General features: G+C 34.2%; 1 protein-coding gene across 12 annotated transcripts in view; it reads right to left on the bottom strand.

Moving 5' to 3' along the window:
* Positions 1 to 19,542, bottom strand: part of LOC138706401 (tensin-3-like) — an 812,914-nt gene that overhangs the window by 329,071 nt on the left and 464,301 nt on the right. The window contains exon 1 of one of the 12 annotated variants that reach the window (XM_069835659.1): positions 6,691 to 6,922. The exons of the other annotated variants lie outside the window; for them this stretch is intronic. Within the exon in view, the coding sequence (XP_069691760.1) occupies positions 6,691 to 6,825 (135 nt within the window). The 5' untranslated portion in view covers positions 6,826 to 6,922. Of the gene's footprint in view, positions 1 to 6,690; positions 6,923 to 19,542 lie in introns of those variants that run through there. 12 annotated transcript variants of the gene reach the window in all.

Raw genomic sequence — 19,542 nt, 5'->3', positions numbered from 1 at the left:
GTATATGTAAACAAATGTCATTCCCTATCACTCGATGAAGTTGGGTAATTAAAACGTACAGAGACTGGGTTTAAGAGAATGTAGTTAATAAACACCTGTCTTTACAGCGTGAACAGTTTTGTTTTATTTTTCTGAAACTAGTTTCCAAATATAATAAAACTTTACGAGGTACTAGTATTTCCACATGCAAGTATGCTTTTTCTTTCGCAACAACATTTGTATTCATGCGCATATGTCAACCAAATTTGGTACATACCCAAGGTCTTTCTGCCGCAGCTTAATCAGACAGCTGAGGGGTTCTCAACAAGCGAAACGGGTCCGATTGCACACAAATCCTGCGAGATTTGTTGGGAACAAATCGGCTGTGAGTAGAGTTGCCAACTTTTTTTTTAATAGAGGCGATAGCAGAATCAACAAAATTTCACTTACACAATAAATATACACAAAGAAATCAGGAATGATGCAGCTAGGGGGCTTCAGTGAGGTGCTGCCCAAACAAAGTTAAACCGTGTCCACCTTTCTGCGCTTTCCTATTGCACATTACTGAAAGTACAGTTGTTTCAAAACATTTGCAACACAATTTGCTCATTACTTTGTCGTTATATCTAGTTCAGGACGTTCCCTTATAACTTACTTCACAACTTCACTTGTGCCATATATAAATCGACAATATCGTTGCTGTACTTTATGAAATTAGCATTGAATTATATCTTTATTATTATTATAAATTTATTGTTATTGTTGTTATTATTATTATTATTATGAATTTATTGTTATTGTTATTGTTATTATTATTATTATTATTATTATTATTATTATTATTATTATTATTATTATTATTATTATTATAGTCCCGATTTTATGTAATACGCAAATGTAAAATTAATCAATACCAACTTTTAATATTTACTACGTTTTCATGGAGTATTCAATTCGATCTGAATACGATCCCTGTTTTCATGCAATTTTCGATACGTACTGAAAACGATCTGAGTACGGAAGCTGAAGTTTCGAAAGTAGTTATGATGGTTAACATGTCATCGACATATTAGCGTGTTGGTCACTCTGTAGGCATTAGCTATAAACAATGTTGCTTTTTCCAAATGAGGCGCATGAAAACATAATATTCTAGCTGTTAATGAATAATGGTAATATTGACTTTTAGGAAAACACAAAATATTATGTTTTACAACGCTCTTTTTCAACATACATATTTGCCTCGCTGTTGGTAAAACAGCTGACACATCAAACAAATGACGATCGATCACGCGCTTAGCGTATTGAGATCGAATTGAATACGATGCCCATTTTCATGGAACTCAATTCGAACTGAATACGATCCGATCCCGCTTTTTTAGGTGTATCGACCTTGAGACTCGGATCGAATTGAATCCCTGTTTTTATGAAGATTTCAATACGGTAAGCGTATTCAGATCGATCTGAATACTCCATGAAAATGTAGTAATTAAAAACATCTGCTTCCACAGGTAATATTCCATTGTCATAATAATATCCATCGTTTAGGACACTGAGAAGGATGTAGTTTTATTAATATTAAACAAATTGGAGTCACTTCTTATGTTGGTCATAAAATGATGGATCCTCAATCTGAAGAAGATATCAAACCCAGTATCTTGGCGAGTGTAGAATTTGGCGAAGATAATCTTTACGTATATTATACTTAGGTAATATAGTGAAACTCATGTTAGTTGTTTAACTGTGCTTTATTGCAATGTACAAAATTTTCACAACTTTCACCAAATTGTGCATGCAATGAGGTTTAAAAGTAAAAGCATTTACAAGGTGATATTTTTCGAAATGTATATTTGCATATTATCAGGGCTTTAAAAATTTCATGGTTGCTCACTAGCCAGGCAGAAATTTCACTAGTCAGTATGGTCGAACTACAGAAGTGCAATTAAGAAATCGGAATTTTTCTCTCAAGTAAACATTTTTCACTCGCCACATACGAGAAGAATGCGCTTTGCATGTTATTTTTTATTATTTTTTTTACTACTTTCGGCACCGCAGCCTGAGGCTGATTGTGCCTTGACCCACAACTCTATTGAACACACGCGCATACTGCAGGACTCCTCCGTTTAGTGGGTCAGGGTACCTGGAGACCACTGCGAGACACCACACACACTGGGACAATGGACAGACAACCAGTCCCCGTGAAGAGGTTAAAATTAAATCCCCCCTGACTTCACGACCGGGAATCGAACCTTGATCAGGAGTCCAGGACGCTATCTCAAGACCAAGGAGGCGGACTTCGCATGTTTTTCGTGCATATTCTAAGTTTTACTGAGCATATTTGTAGGCAGATTTCAAGCTTTATAAATGCATATAAATCGGGGCTCTAGTTATGTCTGTGTAGCTTAAGTAAAAAAGAATTCCGAGTAGGCCTACTTTGTATGCAACTAAAGGCAATGGGAAGTATATGGAAAATTATTCATGCCAACATGTTCACGTATAAGATGTTCAGAACGACGGACTTTCTATATCCATAAACTTTTCATAGACATTCTGAACTTCAGGACAAAACGTAAAGTGACGTAACTGTAGCACTAAATCTAGTCCATGGAAAGTTGTGAACTAAAAGCTGAATCCAGTACCAAACACATCCTTGAGGCTCATAGACGTCACACAAAAAAAAAAAGTTCACATCGAGATTGGTCGCGGTATTCAGAGTCATGCGTAGAAAGTTGAATCCTGGACGAACTGACATCACAGGCTGAAGGAGTGGGTAGTGTTACAACTGTCCTCCGTCAAGAAAAAAATTCCTGCCGTAGGCGTGCTACACCGAGATAACATATTGAAAAAATACAGTAACATGGGATGGAAACTTTTAGAAGTGTTTAACTCTATTTTCATAGTGAGAAAGTTTGAATTCATTGTTTGAGAGTTATGCTAGAAAACTTCCAAAACTTATTTCAATATAACACTTTTTTAAATTGCAAACATTAGATAATTTTTATGTGACCAATATAGAGTTTTTAGATCTGAGTTGATTTCGTATATATATATATATATATATATATATATATATATATATATATATATATATATAACTCGCTCATTTCCATTATTTTTTTAACTTGTAAATTGTACTTTTTATATTTAGCGAATATAGTAAGTTACCTATATCAAATTGTATCTACTTCATTCATTTATCTATGTCTAATTTATAAGTAGTATGTTTCATATTTAAAGAATACAATATCTTCATATCTGTTTAAATCAAGTGAATTTTAGAACTTATTTAGGGCAAATCGCAATATAGCAACGTAGAAGTTCCGCCCACGACCTCTTCCACTTTTCCCCTACTAGCTCATCTGACACTCTACGTGATAGGCGAGTGTTGTGTCGAATACACATTTCATGTGGGTGGGGATAACGTCCCCTACTGGCGTTCGCTTTATTGCGATTTATCCCTTATTTATATTCATTTCTCTTTCACTTATAAGCAGTATTTTCATATTTAACAAATGTAATACCTTTATATCCGTTTAGATAAAATAAATCTTAGAATTCAATCATTTGCAACGAAAACATTATTTTTTATATCCGTGTAGATCAAATTATATTTTACAACTCATTGATTTATATTAATTTTTTAATTAGTAATTAAAACTTTTCATGTTGAACGAATACAACATTTAAAAAATATTAATATATTCCTTTAATAAAATTAAAATTTAGAAGTCACTCATTTACATTCATTTTTCTAATTTGTAAATAGCACTTTCCATATTTCATGATTACAAATTTTTTTATAACCGCTTAAACCAAATTATATTTTAGAACTCATTCGTTTTCATGCACTTTTTAAATCAGTAATAGTACTGCTATATTTAACAAATACGTACAATATACTTACATCCATTTATATCAAATTACATCTTATTATCAATTTATTTACATTTAGTTTCTAATTAGTATCACTGTGTAACGAATACAATATTTAAAAATATTTTGATATCCGTTTAAATCAAATGATATTTTACAATTCACTCATTTACATTAATTTTCTCATCTGTAAATAGCACTTTTCATATTTCACGAATATGAATAGTATTTTTGTATCCGCTTACATCAAATGATTTTTTAGAACTCACTAATTTTCATTTTTTTTAAATTAGTAAACAGTTTTATATGTGTTTATATCAAATTATATTTTATAGCGCATTGAATTAAGTTAGAACTACATTATACATTTAAATGTCTAATTAACACTTTTCATGTTTTACGAATGCAATATTTTAAAAATATTTAGTTATCCGTTTAAATCAATTGATATTTTAAAATTTACTCACTCACATTAATTTTCCTGATTTGTAAATAGCACTTCGGATATTTCATGAATAGAATATTTATATATCCGCTTACATCAAATTATATTTTAGAACTTACTCGTTTTCACTGTTTTTTTTTTAAATTAGTAAACATTAGTGTTATATTTAACGAATACAAGATTTTTATATCCGTTTATATCAAATTATATTTTATAACCCACTAATTTACATTATTCTTTTAAATTTCTAATTAGTACATTTCATGTTTGAGTACAATATTTTTAAAATATCTAGGTCTCCGTTTAAATCCAATGATATTTTACAACTCACTCAATTACGTTCATTTTTCTGATTTTAAATAGCACTTCTCATATTTCACGGATATAACACTTTTATATCCGTTTAGATCAAGGAATATTTTAGAACTCATTCATTTTTTCATTTGGTAAACAGTACTTTTATATCTGAGTTCATTTTCAAACGTCTCTTGTCTACCTGATAACGAAAATCAGCTTCCTGTGTCCATGCATGCATTCTTCATATATAACTCTACATACAGCTGTCAAGATTTGGCTTCAGACCGCCCTCTAAACTACTAAAATCCTGCGTTAAGAGTGGCTACTGGAATCAAACCGACTCTTGTTCATAGCTAAATTGCAAAAAAAAAAAAAAAAATATATATATATATATATATATATATATATTAGTTCCAGCTTTGGAATCAAAGACTCTGATGCTTCCATTTGATTCTAAATGCACCCAACTGCTTTGGTTTCATAATGTCTCTTGTCTGACTGGTAAGAAATTTTAGATCTAAAAACGTTTTTCGTGATTTCCCACAAATTATGGGAACGGATATTCTCTTCGTGTAGAAAATACAATATTTTTTTACATTCATTAAGTCAAATTGTATTTTAGAACTTATTTTCATTCGATATTGCGTGTTTCTTGCTTAAAGATGTAGTTAATTCCCCTTTAATTTGGGTAGCATACAACATCAGGTCATTTGCAGAATTTGTATAACAAATGACGTCCATCAATTCATACTCTTCTCATTACTGCATTTACAACGATAGAGTTATAAATTCCTAACAGTGAGTAGTTTCAATACTATTGTAGTAAAGGTCATAAGAATTATTTCCTTCATGTGAAATATTTCACGAGAATAAAATAAAATTCTCATAGTAACAGCTAAAATGCCTGTCCATACTAGTTAAGCATTTAAAATGGAGCATGATTATGTCCAGATAAAGGTTTGTTTAAAAATGTAATTGAGAAAAAAATTAACAAACATTTTATATTATCAAAACTTCTTCATTTATGTCTAAGTTTTTATTTGTTTAAATATGATTGCATAATTACTCTAGTCCAGTAAATCAGTCAGATCTGTTACACCATTCTGTTCCTATGGATACACAGTTGAAAAAGCAATCCCACAGATGTTAACAAAAGCCAGGGTGATGCAGAAAGAGCCCTCTTGATTGTACTGCTATGTTCACCGATTTTGATATGGCGGGATTATGTGTCATACTCTTGATTTGTGTTTTAGTCTAAGCGTGCAATTTTACTCTGTCAGATCTGTTAGTGTTGTGTTTTCCACAAATAACAACATATAAAGTCAAGATCAGGAGGACATAATACCCAGCAGTACACGTGTGCAATAGTTAAATTGCTATTTTGAAGAGTTTTAAGCAAAGAAAATTTTAGGTTAGCACATGCTTATATTTGCTTTGTCATGTCTATTACCTGTCACATCTGTTACTCCATGTCATGTCTGTTACATCATTCAAATCAGGGCCTTAATTTTTTTCTAATTATATATTAAAGAAACTAAGGCTCAAATATCTTCGCCTTAAGGTCAATCTACTAAGATAATTGTTACTGAAAGAATAGTTTTCTTTTAGTTACTGAAGAAGTTATTATCTTTATATTAGGTAACAGATCTGACTATAAGATATTTAAAATATTTGTTCATTTTTGATCTGAAGTTAGTTCTGTTACTATTCTAAGACTTATGTACTGTTTAAAGAATATCTGATATAAAAATAAAGGAATTCTATTTCTATAAAAGATCCATTGTCTTGTCCTCTAACACACCTGGCATTTAGCAGTGCCATCAAAGATTCATTGATACTTGTAGAGAATGCTGTAAAGCAAGGTGAGTGTACAGTGGCTGATTACTATAGCAGAGACATTGCATTATATTAATACTTGCAGAATATGCACTAAATAATACTTTAATTTTGACGTTCTCAATCGTCCATTTGTTATACAAATTCTGCAAATGACCATACTACGTTCTCAATACAAACAGTCTAGCAATTGTCTTTCAATGGCAATATTCCATATTACAAGTGCAATAAACCAATTGTTGAAAACAAAGCGTCCCTCTCACCTGTTTGCTCCACGGCTTAGCGATATTGCGTTGTATGTATTGATGACTGAAATGCATAGGGCTGGGGACAACTTCCAGGTCAACAGGTGGAAATATGAAATGTTTCTGGAGCGTTGGATACCTTTCACACATCATCTCGCTAGAGTGATCGCAAATTTATTCGACAATGGAAAAAATACTGTAGCTAACAAAGAACCAGCAACCTCACACGAGTATGTTGCAGAGCGCACTGGCGTTCTTCCACTGTACACCAGTTTATCACAATACTGTTAGATCATTCACTATTTTACAGCACAGATACGTAATATTGCACTTGACACACCAAAATGAATGAACTGTAGTGGGGAAATTTATATATATACAGCGCTTTTATCTTTTCTTGATAACGAGTTCGTTCTATCTTTTCCGACAGTACTTCATAAAGCCAACATCCTGTGGTTATGATTCTCGGAAGTTCATGGTTATTGAAACTCTTACTATACTTACAACGAAATAACTTTACGCTTGAAGTTATTAAATTCGTGGTAACTTTGTACTAAATCTTATTTTTAATTTGTATGATATAGATATAACACTATTCCAATGGGTAGTAAACTATAAGGTGTAAATCAGAATTGTGGCTGCTGAAAACAATTGCACATTAATTAGAACAATCATTTTTCCAGTGTGATTTAATATGCCCAACATTTCGGAACTGTTTGCAGGATACAGGATACAGTAACAAAAAGTAAAGATAAGAAAGGTGCATTCTAATGAATCTCTTACGCCTGACTAGTCCGAACCACTGGTATAGGAGCGTGATGTGACAGTCTAACAGACTAGTGTTCCTCAAATTATTTTTATGATAATAATCTTATGTGTATATATTACAAATATTATTAAATTGTAACTACCATACTGCATTATATAATTCATATGTTATTGTAATTCTCTGTATATTTTTATGCTCGATCATGCCGAAATGTAGTAATTATACACCTGGTAGCAGTCCTTTAATGCATGTCATTAAAGTACACCTTTTCATTAAAGTTCAGGTTTTCGATTATTCTCGGATACTGTATGCAATCGAAAGACGAGAGAAACGTCACGGAGGCTGGAAATCCAATACTGTCGCAGAAGGCTATGTTCTGTTACTATAATAATTAGCGTTAATTGTAAATAATATTCAAATAAATTCAATTTGTCATCTCGTTTTTCTATTCTAAATCAATTTCCAGGTTATACATTTTCCTCGGAAAAAATAAATACTTTCGCGTCTGCGCACATCTCACAATTTCGAGCTATGAACAAGGTCACTTCCGATCTTCTGTCAGATACAAATAAAATGAATATTTCTGAATAATTTAAAGTTAGAAATATGGTCGAGCATAAAAAGTCGTATGAAACTTGCCTATAATGGTAATTAAGACGCTCGTATGAAATTATGAAACGAGCGCAAGCGAGTTTCATAAACAAACATACTTGCGTCTTAATTAGTATCATTATAGGTTCGTTGCATAATGTACTATTATATGTTAAACATAAGAACTTGACAGGTCTTTATTCTAGTTGTACAGCAACTGTAAAAATATAATGGAACGAATAAATAAATCTATTAAAAATTTAAATCTAGTTAAAGAGAATCTAAAGTAAAATTTGTAGAAATTTGAAACGGAATTTTATAATCATCGTCAGAATTTTCATAATAATTTATTATTGTAGCCTTTTTTTTATCGTTCTCACTATTTTAACCGCGATTTTTATAATTGTTATCATTTTAATCATCATTATCGCCATTTTAATCAATGTTATTATTTTTATTATTACTGTTATAATAATATTATTATTTTTTTATTATTCTCTCATCTCTTGATTTCGTTGTGGTTCCAACTCTTCAAGCTTTGTTTTCTTTTGATGTTCCATATCTTTCTTTCGACTGAAGATATTTCAAACGTCATCATTGTACTCCCTAGTCCACCTGCAGACCGCAGCACGCGGCTACAGACGGAAGCGGAAACCTCGCTATCAATTCCATGCATGAATAATGCAGTGTCAATTCCTGCTCTTGGTCGTACGGTCCGGTTACGCGTAATTCTTCATAGTGGTGCTCTCATCGTTAGTAATATCCTACTGGGGAGCACTCCTACGAGATGAATTAAAAATAAACAACTTAGTAATACAAGTGTGATTCTGACTTCACTGTTAAATATTACGTGGACAGTTGCACGTTCTCATAGTGATCGTCCTGCCACAATCACCGAACAGGGTTGTCACATCTATTGCGGGAAGTTCCTGCGAAGAACTGCACCATAGTTTTTCCCTGCTTTCCCACTATTTCTTCGAATAATTTCTTTATTATTACTATTAACGTGCTAACCACCAGCTAGTTATCAATGACTAGAGATGGTAGATTCTTTTTGCAACCTGAATTAAAAAATTTAGCACTTTAAAAATCAGACGTAGCATTTACAGCACTTTTGACGTTAAAATTTAGAATTTTGTGGCTTTTCTTCAGGGAACATTTTATGAAATGTTTGACAAATTTTCCAGATTTTTCCGTCAAAACTCTTTAAAATAAAAAAGTAAAAGAATATATAAAAGTAGAGTGAAATTGTGACCATTAAGAAACATGATAAAAGATATGAAATGATTTTATCCCGACGTATCTTATTACTCAATCACTATCACCCACTATTAAATACAACCTGTTTGTAAGTGAACACAGGATCTAAGGATATCACATAGGCAGCCAATATTTTTATTTATTAATGGAGAAAAATTCATTCTGGTAACGGGAATCGATCCCAGGACCCTCAAGAGTTCGGCCGGCACTGTGGATCGGGTCTCGGCATAGTTCAAGTGGTAATAGTACTCAGAGCGCCAAGATGAGGGTCCTGAGTTCGAGTCCTGGTGCCGGAACGAATTTTTCTCTATTTCTACGTGATGACTATACAAAGTCATTGATTACGGAATATTCAATAGAGGACGGCGAGATCCTCTAATTAGTGTATGTATGTATGTATGTATATATATATATATATATATATAGACTATATATATAAGCCACATTAATCTAACAACTTACAGAGAGATATATGAAATTATTTAAAAAATGCAGCAAAAAATTGTCAAAAATAATTTAAAATATTAATTTTTGTACGAACACACTTTAAAAATACACAAAGATTCAGAAAGAGCCAAATTATAAATGTGCAAAGTTTCATAACTGTGCGATAGATTCTGAGAAAATTGTACCTAAAGTAGGTAAAATTAACATGGCGGGGATAGGGTCTACAATCCTCCCTAAAAATATTACAATTAAATAAAATCAGTTATACTAAATATTTCACTGTAAAAGTATTTCTATGACTGTAATTCATACTCAAAAGAAATATTATTACATTTAATGTTATATCTAGAAAACGTTTGATTAAGGGCATTATGTGCATATAAAAATATAAAAAAAAAATAATAACTTAATAACTATTAGTCCGATTAAATTCAAATTTGGTAATATTATTATTGTTAATTGACAGTAAAATTTTAAGAAAAATCTGTCAACAAACGTGGAAGTTTGAAAATTCTATTAACTAAAAATAAAATTGCGAATTGTGGAATATTCCGATGTGATGGGCAAAAACTAAGCATGCCTACATATTCGTAATCAGAACACAAAAATCAATAAGAAACGCCATTTAGTTTCAATAGACAGAAAATCATGCTGCACGGTGGAACATTTAGGCTACCGCAGATATTCCTGACCCATGTGACTTCAGCTTTATCTGCTAGTCTTCGGGTTTCGGGTCGGGCTCGGGTGACAATATTATATGCTAATCTCGAGTTTCGGGTCGGGTTCGGGTCTGGTTTAGATTGAGCCGGGTCGGGTCTGAGAATTTCGGCCCGTGCAGACCTCTAGTCTAAAATGTGCCACTATTATTCCCATTTTTTTAATTTTGCAAAGTGAACCAAAAAAACTTAAAACGACAAGAAATAACTTTGAAAATATTTTTTCTGTGCCAATATGAACCTACACATTTCATGCGGAAGTTTAGGCATTGTGAATCATTAAAATAGGCAGGCAAAAAGGCATCATAAATAGCTAAAATATGCCTGCAAGAATAACTAAAATGCGCAATAAAAGACAATTACAAAAACATTGCACTAGACCCACAACTTTGCACTTTCCACAAAGGGATTTCGGCAGCAAGAAAAGCTTTACATAAGTCGAATGCAAATTGAGATTTTCGACTCGATGTTGCAATTACTGTTGGAAGCAAAGAAATCTTCTTTCCAGTAGCCTTGGAAAGTGCATTTTTGTGTTTGGTTGTACTGATATGTTGCGATAAAAATTTTTAGCTAGCTACAACAACGTCGCAATTAAAACTGAAAGAAAAATAACCGTTAAAAAAAACCGCACTCATTGTTGCCTTGTCAAATAAAAACATTCGATAATTAAAACGCTTACTGTTATACATTTTTGCACGGCAGCAGCACTCATTGTTGCAAAGAGAATATAAACTGATTGAAAGACAATAATATACATTCGGTGAAGTAGCGGTTATAGAAATAAATTAAAATATACCTGTAGATAATTTTTAATAATAAGATAATAAATAATAGATAAATAATCAAATAAAGGCAAAAAAAAGCATTTATTTAGTAAATTAGGCATTTATATTAAAAAAGCAGAAAAGGGCAATATAAAACTGTGACGTTTCAATCACAAAGGTATAATTCGTACAGATTTACTTTCAAAATGAAGATAGATTTAACACATTTAAAAAGGCATTCTGCCAAAGTTCCGGTTTCTGATTATTATTATTATTATTATTATTATTATTATTATTATTATTATTATTATTATTATTATTATTAAAATAAAGAAAGCAATACATCCTACGACTTAAGAAATATTTTCTACGTGCCAGAAAAATTGCTCTTTTGGCATACAGGTCCCTAATACTGTAATTAAAAAGTGTCGCTCTTAATATTCTTCAACCTTGCGCGGAATTGTTCGAAACCACGAACCTCTCGTCTAACGCAGGCTTTTAAGACTTTTAAAACTTGTGTACAGAATGGTGTAATACTTTAAGTCATGGAAACGTTTCTGCACAGCACACGATTATCTATTTGCTCGCACAATAGCACAATCCACTGCAATTGAACTCGTGCTTGGTACAGAGCGCTATCAGCTGCATCCTGTCATGGGACAGTGCGTGAGCATTACGTCATTTATTGTACATATATCAAGCATTCTTTCTATAAATATTTATTATAAAGATCTTATATAAAACAAACTAAGGAAATTCATGGAACACCGTGTTTACTTGTGATAACAGTTTGCTATTTCTGGAAGTGTCAGCGAGGTTCTAAATCGCAAAAGCACCACGAGGAAGTGGGATTTCAAAGAATAAACTCAAGTTTTCCTGCATGGGAACAAAACGGGGCATTCAAATATTTCCTTGTGGCCTTGGTGACATGTCGGAAGCATCCAAATAAGTTTCCGACCCAAATATTTTATTTGAACTCATGAGATTTCATGTTTTATGTGTGTAATTATTCCTAGTATTTGTTTATAATTATAATAATAATAATAATAATAATAATAATAATAATAATAATAATAATAATAATAATAATAATTAGACAGCGGAAAAATGTGCATTACCACGCGATAGAGGTTAGTTTGATCTGAAGTATGGATGACGTCACAGGTACAAGCGCAATAACATAAATGCACTGAGCGTATTCCGAATCTCACCGGTGAGCAATCCGATGGCATCACGGTGTTCCGAATTCCACCGATGACGTCATTGATGCTCCATCGGTGTCGCACCGGTCCCATCAACTTGCAGAGGTGGTGGCAGTCTCCATCAGCCGCCATCAGTGAATCTGATTGGTTCTTGTATAGGGCGGGAATTAGCAGACGAATAACATTGTGCACTGTTGTGTCATGGCGGTGTGTTCTGCTTTAGTTCTGCTGTATTGTTTGTAATGAGCACAACGTAAAAACAATATGTTAATGGCTTATGAGCGAACATGTCAACGGACCAGTTATTACTACTGGTTCAAGAAATAAATTGTTTATGCTATCTTTTCTTTGAACGAGATGGGAGTACGAAAATTTCGCAAAATTTTGCTAGCGTAACACAGAAAACAACTTGTACAGTCGCCATGACAGCATCGATCCTTCCAGCAGTTTTGTTCCTGATTTCGCTGCAACGTGACGTCATTGATGCCACCGGACCGGTGAGATTCGGAATACGCTGACTATGAGAGGACGGCAGTACAAGCAGTAACAAACAAATGACCTTCACTGTCAACTTCTAGTCGTATGGGAAAGAAAGCCAGGTGTTTACAACATTGTTTATTGCCTTTGTGGAGGTGGTAGTTTTGTGTAAAAGTGATTTAAAATACCTAAGTCGAAGGATTTGGAATCAAACAGTCTAAGAAATAAATACGAAAGAGAGATTTTGATTCCGAAAGGGGAAAACATTTTCTGTGCCGTGCGCAAATGTGAAATTAAAATACGTAGGAAATATTACAAAGAGCGGCATTGTAACAGCAAGAAACATACAGAAAACGTAAAAAGGTCTTCGACATAAAATAATGAAAAAATACAAGATCTGAATTTAATCTGGATTTATGTAATATGATTTCTGCAAATATTCCATTCAAGAAGCTTGATAATCCACATTTTAGAGGTAAAAAGATGAAAGAAAAATACCACAAATTCTGCAAAAAAAATACAGGTTATACATTTAGGTGTAACATTTTGAGTGGAGGGAAAAACGACATAATACGGCGCTTTTTTCATTTGCACCTCTAACATCTTGTGACGCGGAAAGAAGCTTTTCGATGTTCCAAAACTGTTTCAGTGAAAGACGTCGAACTTTCTCTTTCGATAATTTACGGATGTATATAGTGGTTCAGTGTAATGCATCCTTTAATCATTCAGGCGGTGGCATTAACATTTGAGGTAAGTTTTTTAATCATCATAACTATATTACAACTTCATTCCAGTATTTATAGATCGACTGAGTGAGTGATGAGGTTCTCATTACCAGACTGTACTCTCTTGCGCTGTTTACATGAGTGAATAATAACAGTATAGTCCGTTGACACTGAACTTAAGGCATAACGCACATTTTTCCGCCCTTTAATAATAATAATTGCTGATCAGAGTTCGAACATTAACGAAATAAATTGCAGTACCCACAACAAGTAATGTACACAGACTTAACAGCACGTGGAAACAACAACTGTGGGTTCGAATCTCGACTAAGAAACAAATGTTTGTTTTATATTTAATGGATTACCATACCGTCCACACTTGTGGAGTAACGGTCAGCGCGTCTGGCCGCGAAACCACGTGGCCCGGGTTCGAATCCCGGTCGGGGCAAGTTACCTGGTTGAGATTTTTCCGGGGTTTTCCCTCAACCCAATACGAGCAAATGCTGGGTAACTTTCGGTGCTAGACCGCGGACTCATTTCACCGGCATTATCACCTGCATATCATTCAGACGCTAAATAACCTAGATGTTGATACAGCGTCGTAAAATAACTACCATATCACAATTCTTATAGAAATATGTATGTACGATACAAGAAAAAAATCAGCGGTGTAGCTTTGTTTATAAAGCCACTGGCTACGGACTAGAAGATTCCGGGCTAAAACCCGGATGGTGACGGGATTTTTCCTGTTGCCAAAACTTCCAGATCGGCACGGGTTCGCTCAGCCTCGTGTCAAATTGGGTGCGGGTCTTTCACGTGGGTAAAAGGTGGTCAGAGCGTGGTACTAGTCACACCACCTCATTCTAGTCAGCAGAAAGCAAGTCGCATTCAAGCTGGAATAAAACGTTTCTGAGAATTGCAGGAGCAAACATCCTTTGTGTTGTGATTCGCAGACGGGAGGAAAGCGCGGCACAGTCTCCTGTTCACGAACTTTCTCACGATGTAACATAATCTTATGAAAATGTCAAACAAAGTCGCCACCCTCCAGCATTCACTTTTATTCCAATTCTAGTCTTCTTCCCTCTTATTTTCGATCCACTTTTCCTTTCATCAGCCCACTCAAATACAAAGTTCGTTTTACTTTCTATTTTGAATATATTCTCAATGTCTTTCGACATTTCTTGCCATCTCTCCTGCCGGTGGTTTATTTTGTGTAACCCACTTCTGAGGACGGGGTGTCTCAAAGGCGGAGTTGCGTTACTCCGATGATATGATAGTACTAAATTCCTTGGCATAATTATGGATAATCTATTGACTTGGAACGAGAATTCTGATTTTATTGCTAAAAAACTTTATTCTGCTAATTTTGCTATTTTGCAGCTGAGAGATATAGTCTACTAAACACCAAAATATTGATTTCTATTTACTATTCACTTGCTTATGCATATCTCAGTTATGCCGTTTTCTTATGGGGTAACTCTACCAATGTCAATAGGATATTTATTGCACAAAAAAGAATTATACGATCCATTTTTAAATTAAAGAGTTTTGAGTCATGCAAACCTTATTTTAAACATAATAAAATTTTAACATTTCCATCCATTTATATTTACAAATGCCTAATTTTCTTGAAACAGAATGAGAATAAATACAATAAGAATTTAGATTATCATAATAATTATAATACACGAAATGCACATCTGTTCTCAATAAAAATCATAGACTTGTGAAATATGAAAAATCGTCTGCATATACTGGCATTATGTTTTTTTTTTTTAAATAAAATTACCATTGCAGATACAATCTTTACCTTATGCAAAATTTAAAGTGAAAGTTAAACAGATTTTAACTGATCAAACTTTTTATTCAGTAAAAGAATTCCTAAATCACAAGTTACGATATATGCAATACTACTTGATTATATTATTTATTTTAAATGTTTTTTAATTTGTAGTGTTTTTAATTTTATTGTGTTTTTATTTATTATGCAATTGACATGTACATCCATGTATATGGCCATGTATAGGATTAACAATCAATCAATCAATCAATCAATCAATCAATCAATGACTACGAATATGTAACCCTAGAAGAGATCTCGTTTATGTATATCTGGTGAACCAGAGTAATGATATTAATATCGGGTGGCTATTGATTGACATATTTCAAACAAACAAGTTTAAAATAATTTTGCTCGTTTTTGCTTCTTTTTCGAGACAACAATTGTTTTATAAGACACATTTCATAGCGTATGTTGGGAAAACTATTGCATTAATTCCCAATTTACTCAGTATAAGTATTTAAGAGAGCAGTGTATTTCTATGATAATGAATGAATTTTAGTATTGTTCTTCAAACGAGCAGAAATTTCATCCGAACAAATGCAACCTTTCGTTCTGGAAAGGAATTTTAAAAAGTAATTCACTCTGACAACGCTGTAAAGGTTAATGCCTGGAGAGAGACAGATACGTATCGTTACATTTCGGATATAGGTACTATCAGGTTAAATCGATTTAGATTAACTCAAACTATATTATCCTGAAGTATTTTACATTCCTCCTGAGACACCTTGTACATATATCACTTTTTCTGTTCATTTATTTCTTTCCTTCCATCTCAAATTCCTTGTCTCTTCTCAATTCTTTAAGTAATACTTTCAACTTTTTTCTTCGGTTCTTTCCCTTCCGGTCCGTCTTCTTTCCATCATTATCTTCATTTGGTTATTCCCTTGCTTTTATCCATTTTTTTCCTCTTTCAGTTATTCCTCTTGTTCTCTATTCTTCAATTTCACCATTTCCTTCTTTTTCTTCCTTTAATTCATTTCATTCTCACTTTCCCTCCTTCCTTCCAAGTTTCCTTTCATGGCTCAATATCTCCCTTTTCTTCACATATTTACGCCATTTTGTTTCTATTTTTGTCTCCTTATCTCAATTCTACGACTCATTCCATTTCCTTCTTTTACTTGTGTTCTTGCATTCTTGATTTTCCTTTTTCTCACTTATTTCCCCCCAATTCTCCTTTCTCCCTTCATCCGCTCTGTTCTCCCCCTCTTTTCCTTCCTCATGCCTCTTTCTTCATTCTATCTTTCTCCCCTCCTCCTCCCTTCCCTCCTAATCCGCCAACCTTTCTCTCACCTTCTTCCCTTCTCCATTATCTTCTTTTTCTACTTTACCGGTCGTTTTCCATTTAATTCTTTTTGTGTATTTTTCCTTGCTTTGTTTCTCCTCTTCCTTCGTACTCTTATTTTCCTTTTGAGTTGTTTCACTCTTTTTTATTTCATTTTATTCCGCTCTCCCTTCTCCCGCTTCCCTCTCTCTACTCTACCTCAGTTCTTTCCTTTCCCTATTCTACCTCAGTTCTTTCCTCTCACTACCCTACCTCACTTTTTCCCTTCATACTCTACCTTAGTTCTTTCATCTCTTTACTTTACCTCAGTTCTTTCTTCTCTTTACTTTACCTCAGTTCTTCTTTCTCTTTACTTTATCTTAGTTCTTCCCTCTTTCTATTCTATCTAGGTTCTTCCCTCTCCCTACCCTGTCTCAGTTTTTTACTCTCTCTCTATTCTACCTCAGTTCTTTCCTCTACTCTACCTCAGTTTTTCCCTCTCCCTACTACGCCTCAGTTCTTTCCTCTCTCTATTCTACCTCAGTCCTTTCCTCTATCTACTCTACCCCAGTTCTTCCCTCTCCCTACTGCGCTTCAGTTCTTTCCTCTCTCTATTCCACTTCAGTTATTTTCTTTATCTACTCTACCTCAGTTCTTCCCTCTCCCTACTCTGCCTCAGTTCTTTCCTCTCTCTATTCTACCTCAGTCCTTTCCTCTCTCTATTCTACCTCAGTCCTTTCCTCTATCTACTCTACCTCAGTTCTTCCCTCTCCCTACTCTGCCTCAGTCCTTTCCTCTCTCTATTCTACTTCAGTTATTTTCTTTATCTACTCTACCTCAGTTCTTCCCTCTCCATACTCTGCCTCAGTTCTTTCCTCTCTCTATTCTACCTCAGTCCTTTCCTCTCTCTACTCTACCTCAGTTTTTCCCTCTCCCTACTACGCCTCAGTTCTTTCCTCTCTCTATTCTACCTCAGTCCTTTCCTCTATCTACTCTACCTCAGTTCTTCCCGCTCCCTACTCTGCCTCAGTTCTTTCCTCTCTCTATTCTATCTCAGTCCTTTCCTCTATCTACTCTACCTCAGTTCTTTCCTCTCCCTACTCTGCTTCAGTCCTTTCCTCTCTCTATTCTACTTCAGTTATTTTCTTTATCTACTCTACCTCAGTTCTTCCCTCTCCATACTCTGCCTCAGTTCTTTCCTCTCTCTATTCTACCTCAGTCCTTTCCTCTCTCTACTCTACCTCAGTTTTTCCCTCTCCCTACTACGCCTCAGTTCTTTCCTCTCTCTATTCTACCTCAGTCCTTTCCTCTATCTACTCTACCTCAGTTCTTCCCTCTCCCTACTCTGCTTTAGTTTTTTCCTCTCCCTACTATGCTTCAGTTCTTTCCTCTCTCTATTCTACCTCAGTTATTTTCTCTATCTACTCTACCTCAGTTCTTCTCTCTCCCTATCCCAACTCCGTTCTGCCCCGACCGTAATGTACCTCCGTTCTTCTCTTTCCCTAGTTTGCCTCTAATTTTTTCCCCTATTTTATCTCTTTTTTCGCGTTCTTTCTGCGGATGCTATATTTTTTCAAATCTTTTAAGCCATAATAAATCGACTTTATCAATGTTCACTTATTTATTGGAGCGATTAATTCAATCACACATAAGTAAAACATGAATTTATTTGAAGAAGTCATATGAAGTGTACTCCAAAGAGAAAAAAAAACTGAACTGGGGTCATTATACATGGAATTTTCTTTTATCATTTATACAAGACATCAACCTATAATCTTTGCGCCTGCTTACTCTCACAATTGGCGATTTGCAACATCGAATTCTCTAGCGAATACGCGATCACGTTCCTGCTCCTCACTTCTGAATTACAAAGACGGACTACGGACGACCGCCTGAACGTTGGACAAAGTGAAGTATTAATAGAGGAGCAGAGCGCTCCAGCACTGACACGTACAGGTAGCATCAACACGGGGCTGACGTGAAGCTCTTACGACTGCAACTAAATCCTATTCCGAGGAATAAAGGAGCACAAAGAAAGGAGGGGGAAGCAATTAAGCGAAAACACTTCACAGACTTGGAATTTAATAACCAAATACAAACGCAAAAGGGCGGAATCGCTTCTTCTTCTTCTTGTGCGCCTCCCGCATTAGTCAAGCGATTCTTAAAACGAATTCTGATTAAGTAAATACGAGAAACTTTCAAGTTCCAACGACCCATAAAATCTACTTCAATCCGACAGCTCTGAAGTAACGTTAAAGATTCAATTATTTATTCCTTCCAAATTATTACTGGCGTACTTCAACCGAACGACTCGTTTATTGGTTTTCTATAACGCAGATCCTAGTTCAAATATAGGCGAGTCCAAGTCGATTTTGTGGTATACCGCCAGATTCTTTCGGGACGCTTCTCAATCAATCCTGTATCAACACTTCATTATCATTGTCCATGAGGAAGTTCCTGACCTTGTCAGCCTTCAATGTCGGTGTGTTTCGCACTTTCCCCCCCCCCCCAAATTTCAAATTTATTCATAATTTACATTTGAATGGTATGAATAGTTACCCGAAATGAGCATGTGCTCGCGCTCGGGTACAATCCGGTACAGCTTACATAAATTTTACAGATGTCAATAACAATGTAGATAATAATAATAATAATAATAATAATAATAATAATAATAATAATAATAATATTAGCCTCTGATTGAGATTCTGACTGACATGTACATATATTAGCAGGCAATACATCTCACTTCTTTAGTAGGTTATTTTACGACGCTTTATCAACATTTTAGGTTATTTAGCGTCTGAATGAGATG

Source organism: Periplaneta americana, chromosome 9, assembly GCF_040183065.1.
Source record: "Periplaneta americana isolate PAMFEO1 chromosome 9, P.americana_PAMFEO1_priV1, whole genome shotgun sequence".
NCBI lineage: Eukaryota > Metazoa > Arthropoda > Insecta > Blattodea > Blattidae > Periplaneta > Periplaneta americana.
The sequence above is the reverse complement of the archived record's forward strand: the minus strand, read 5'-3'. Positions and strand labels throughout refer to the sequence as shown.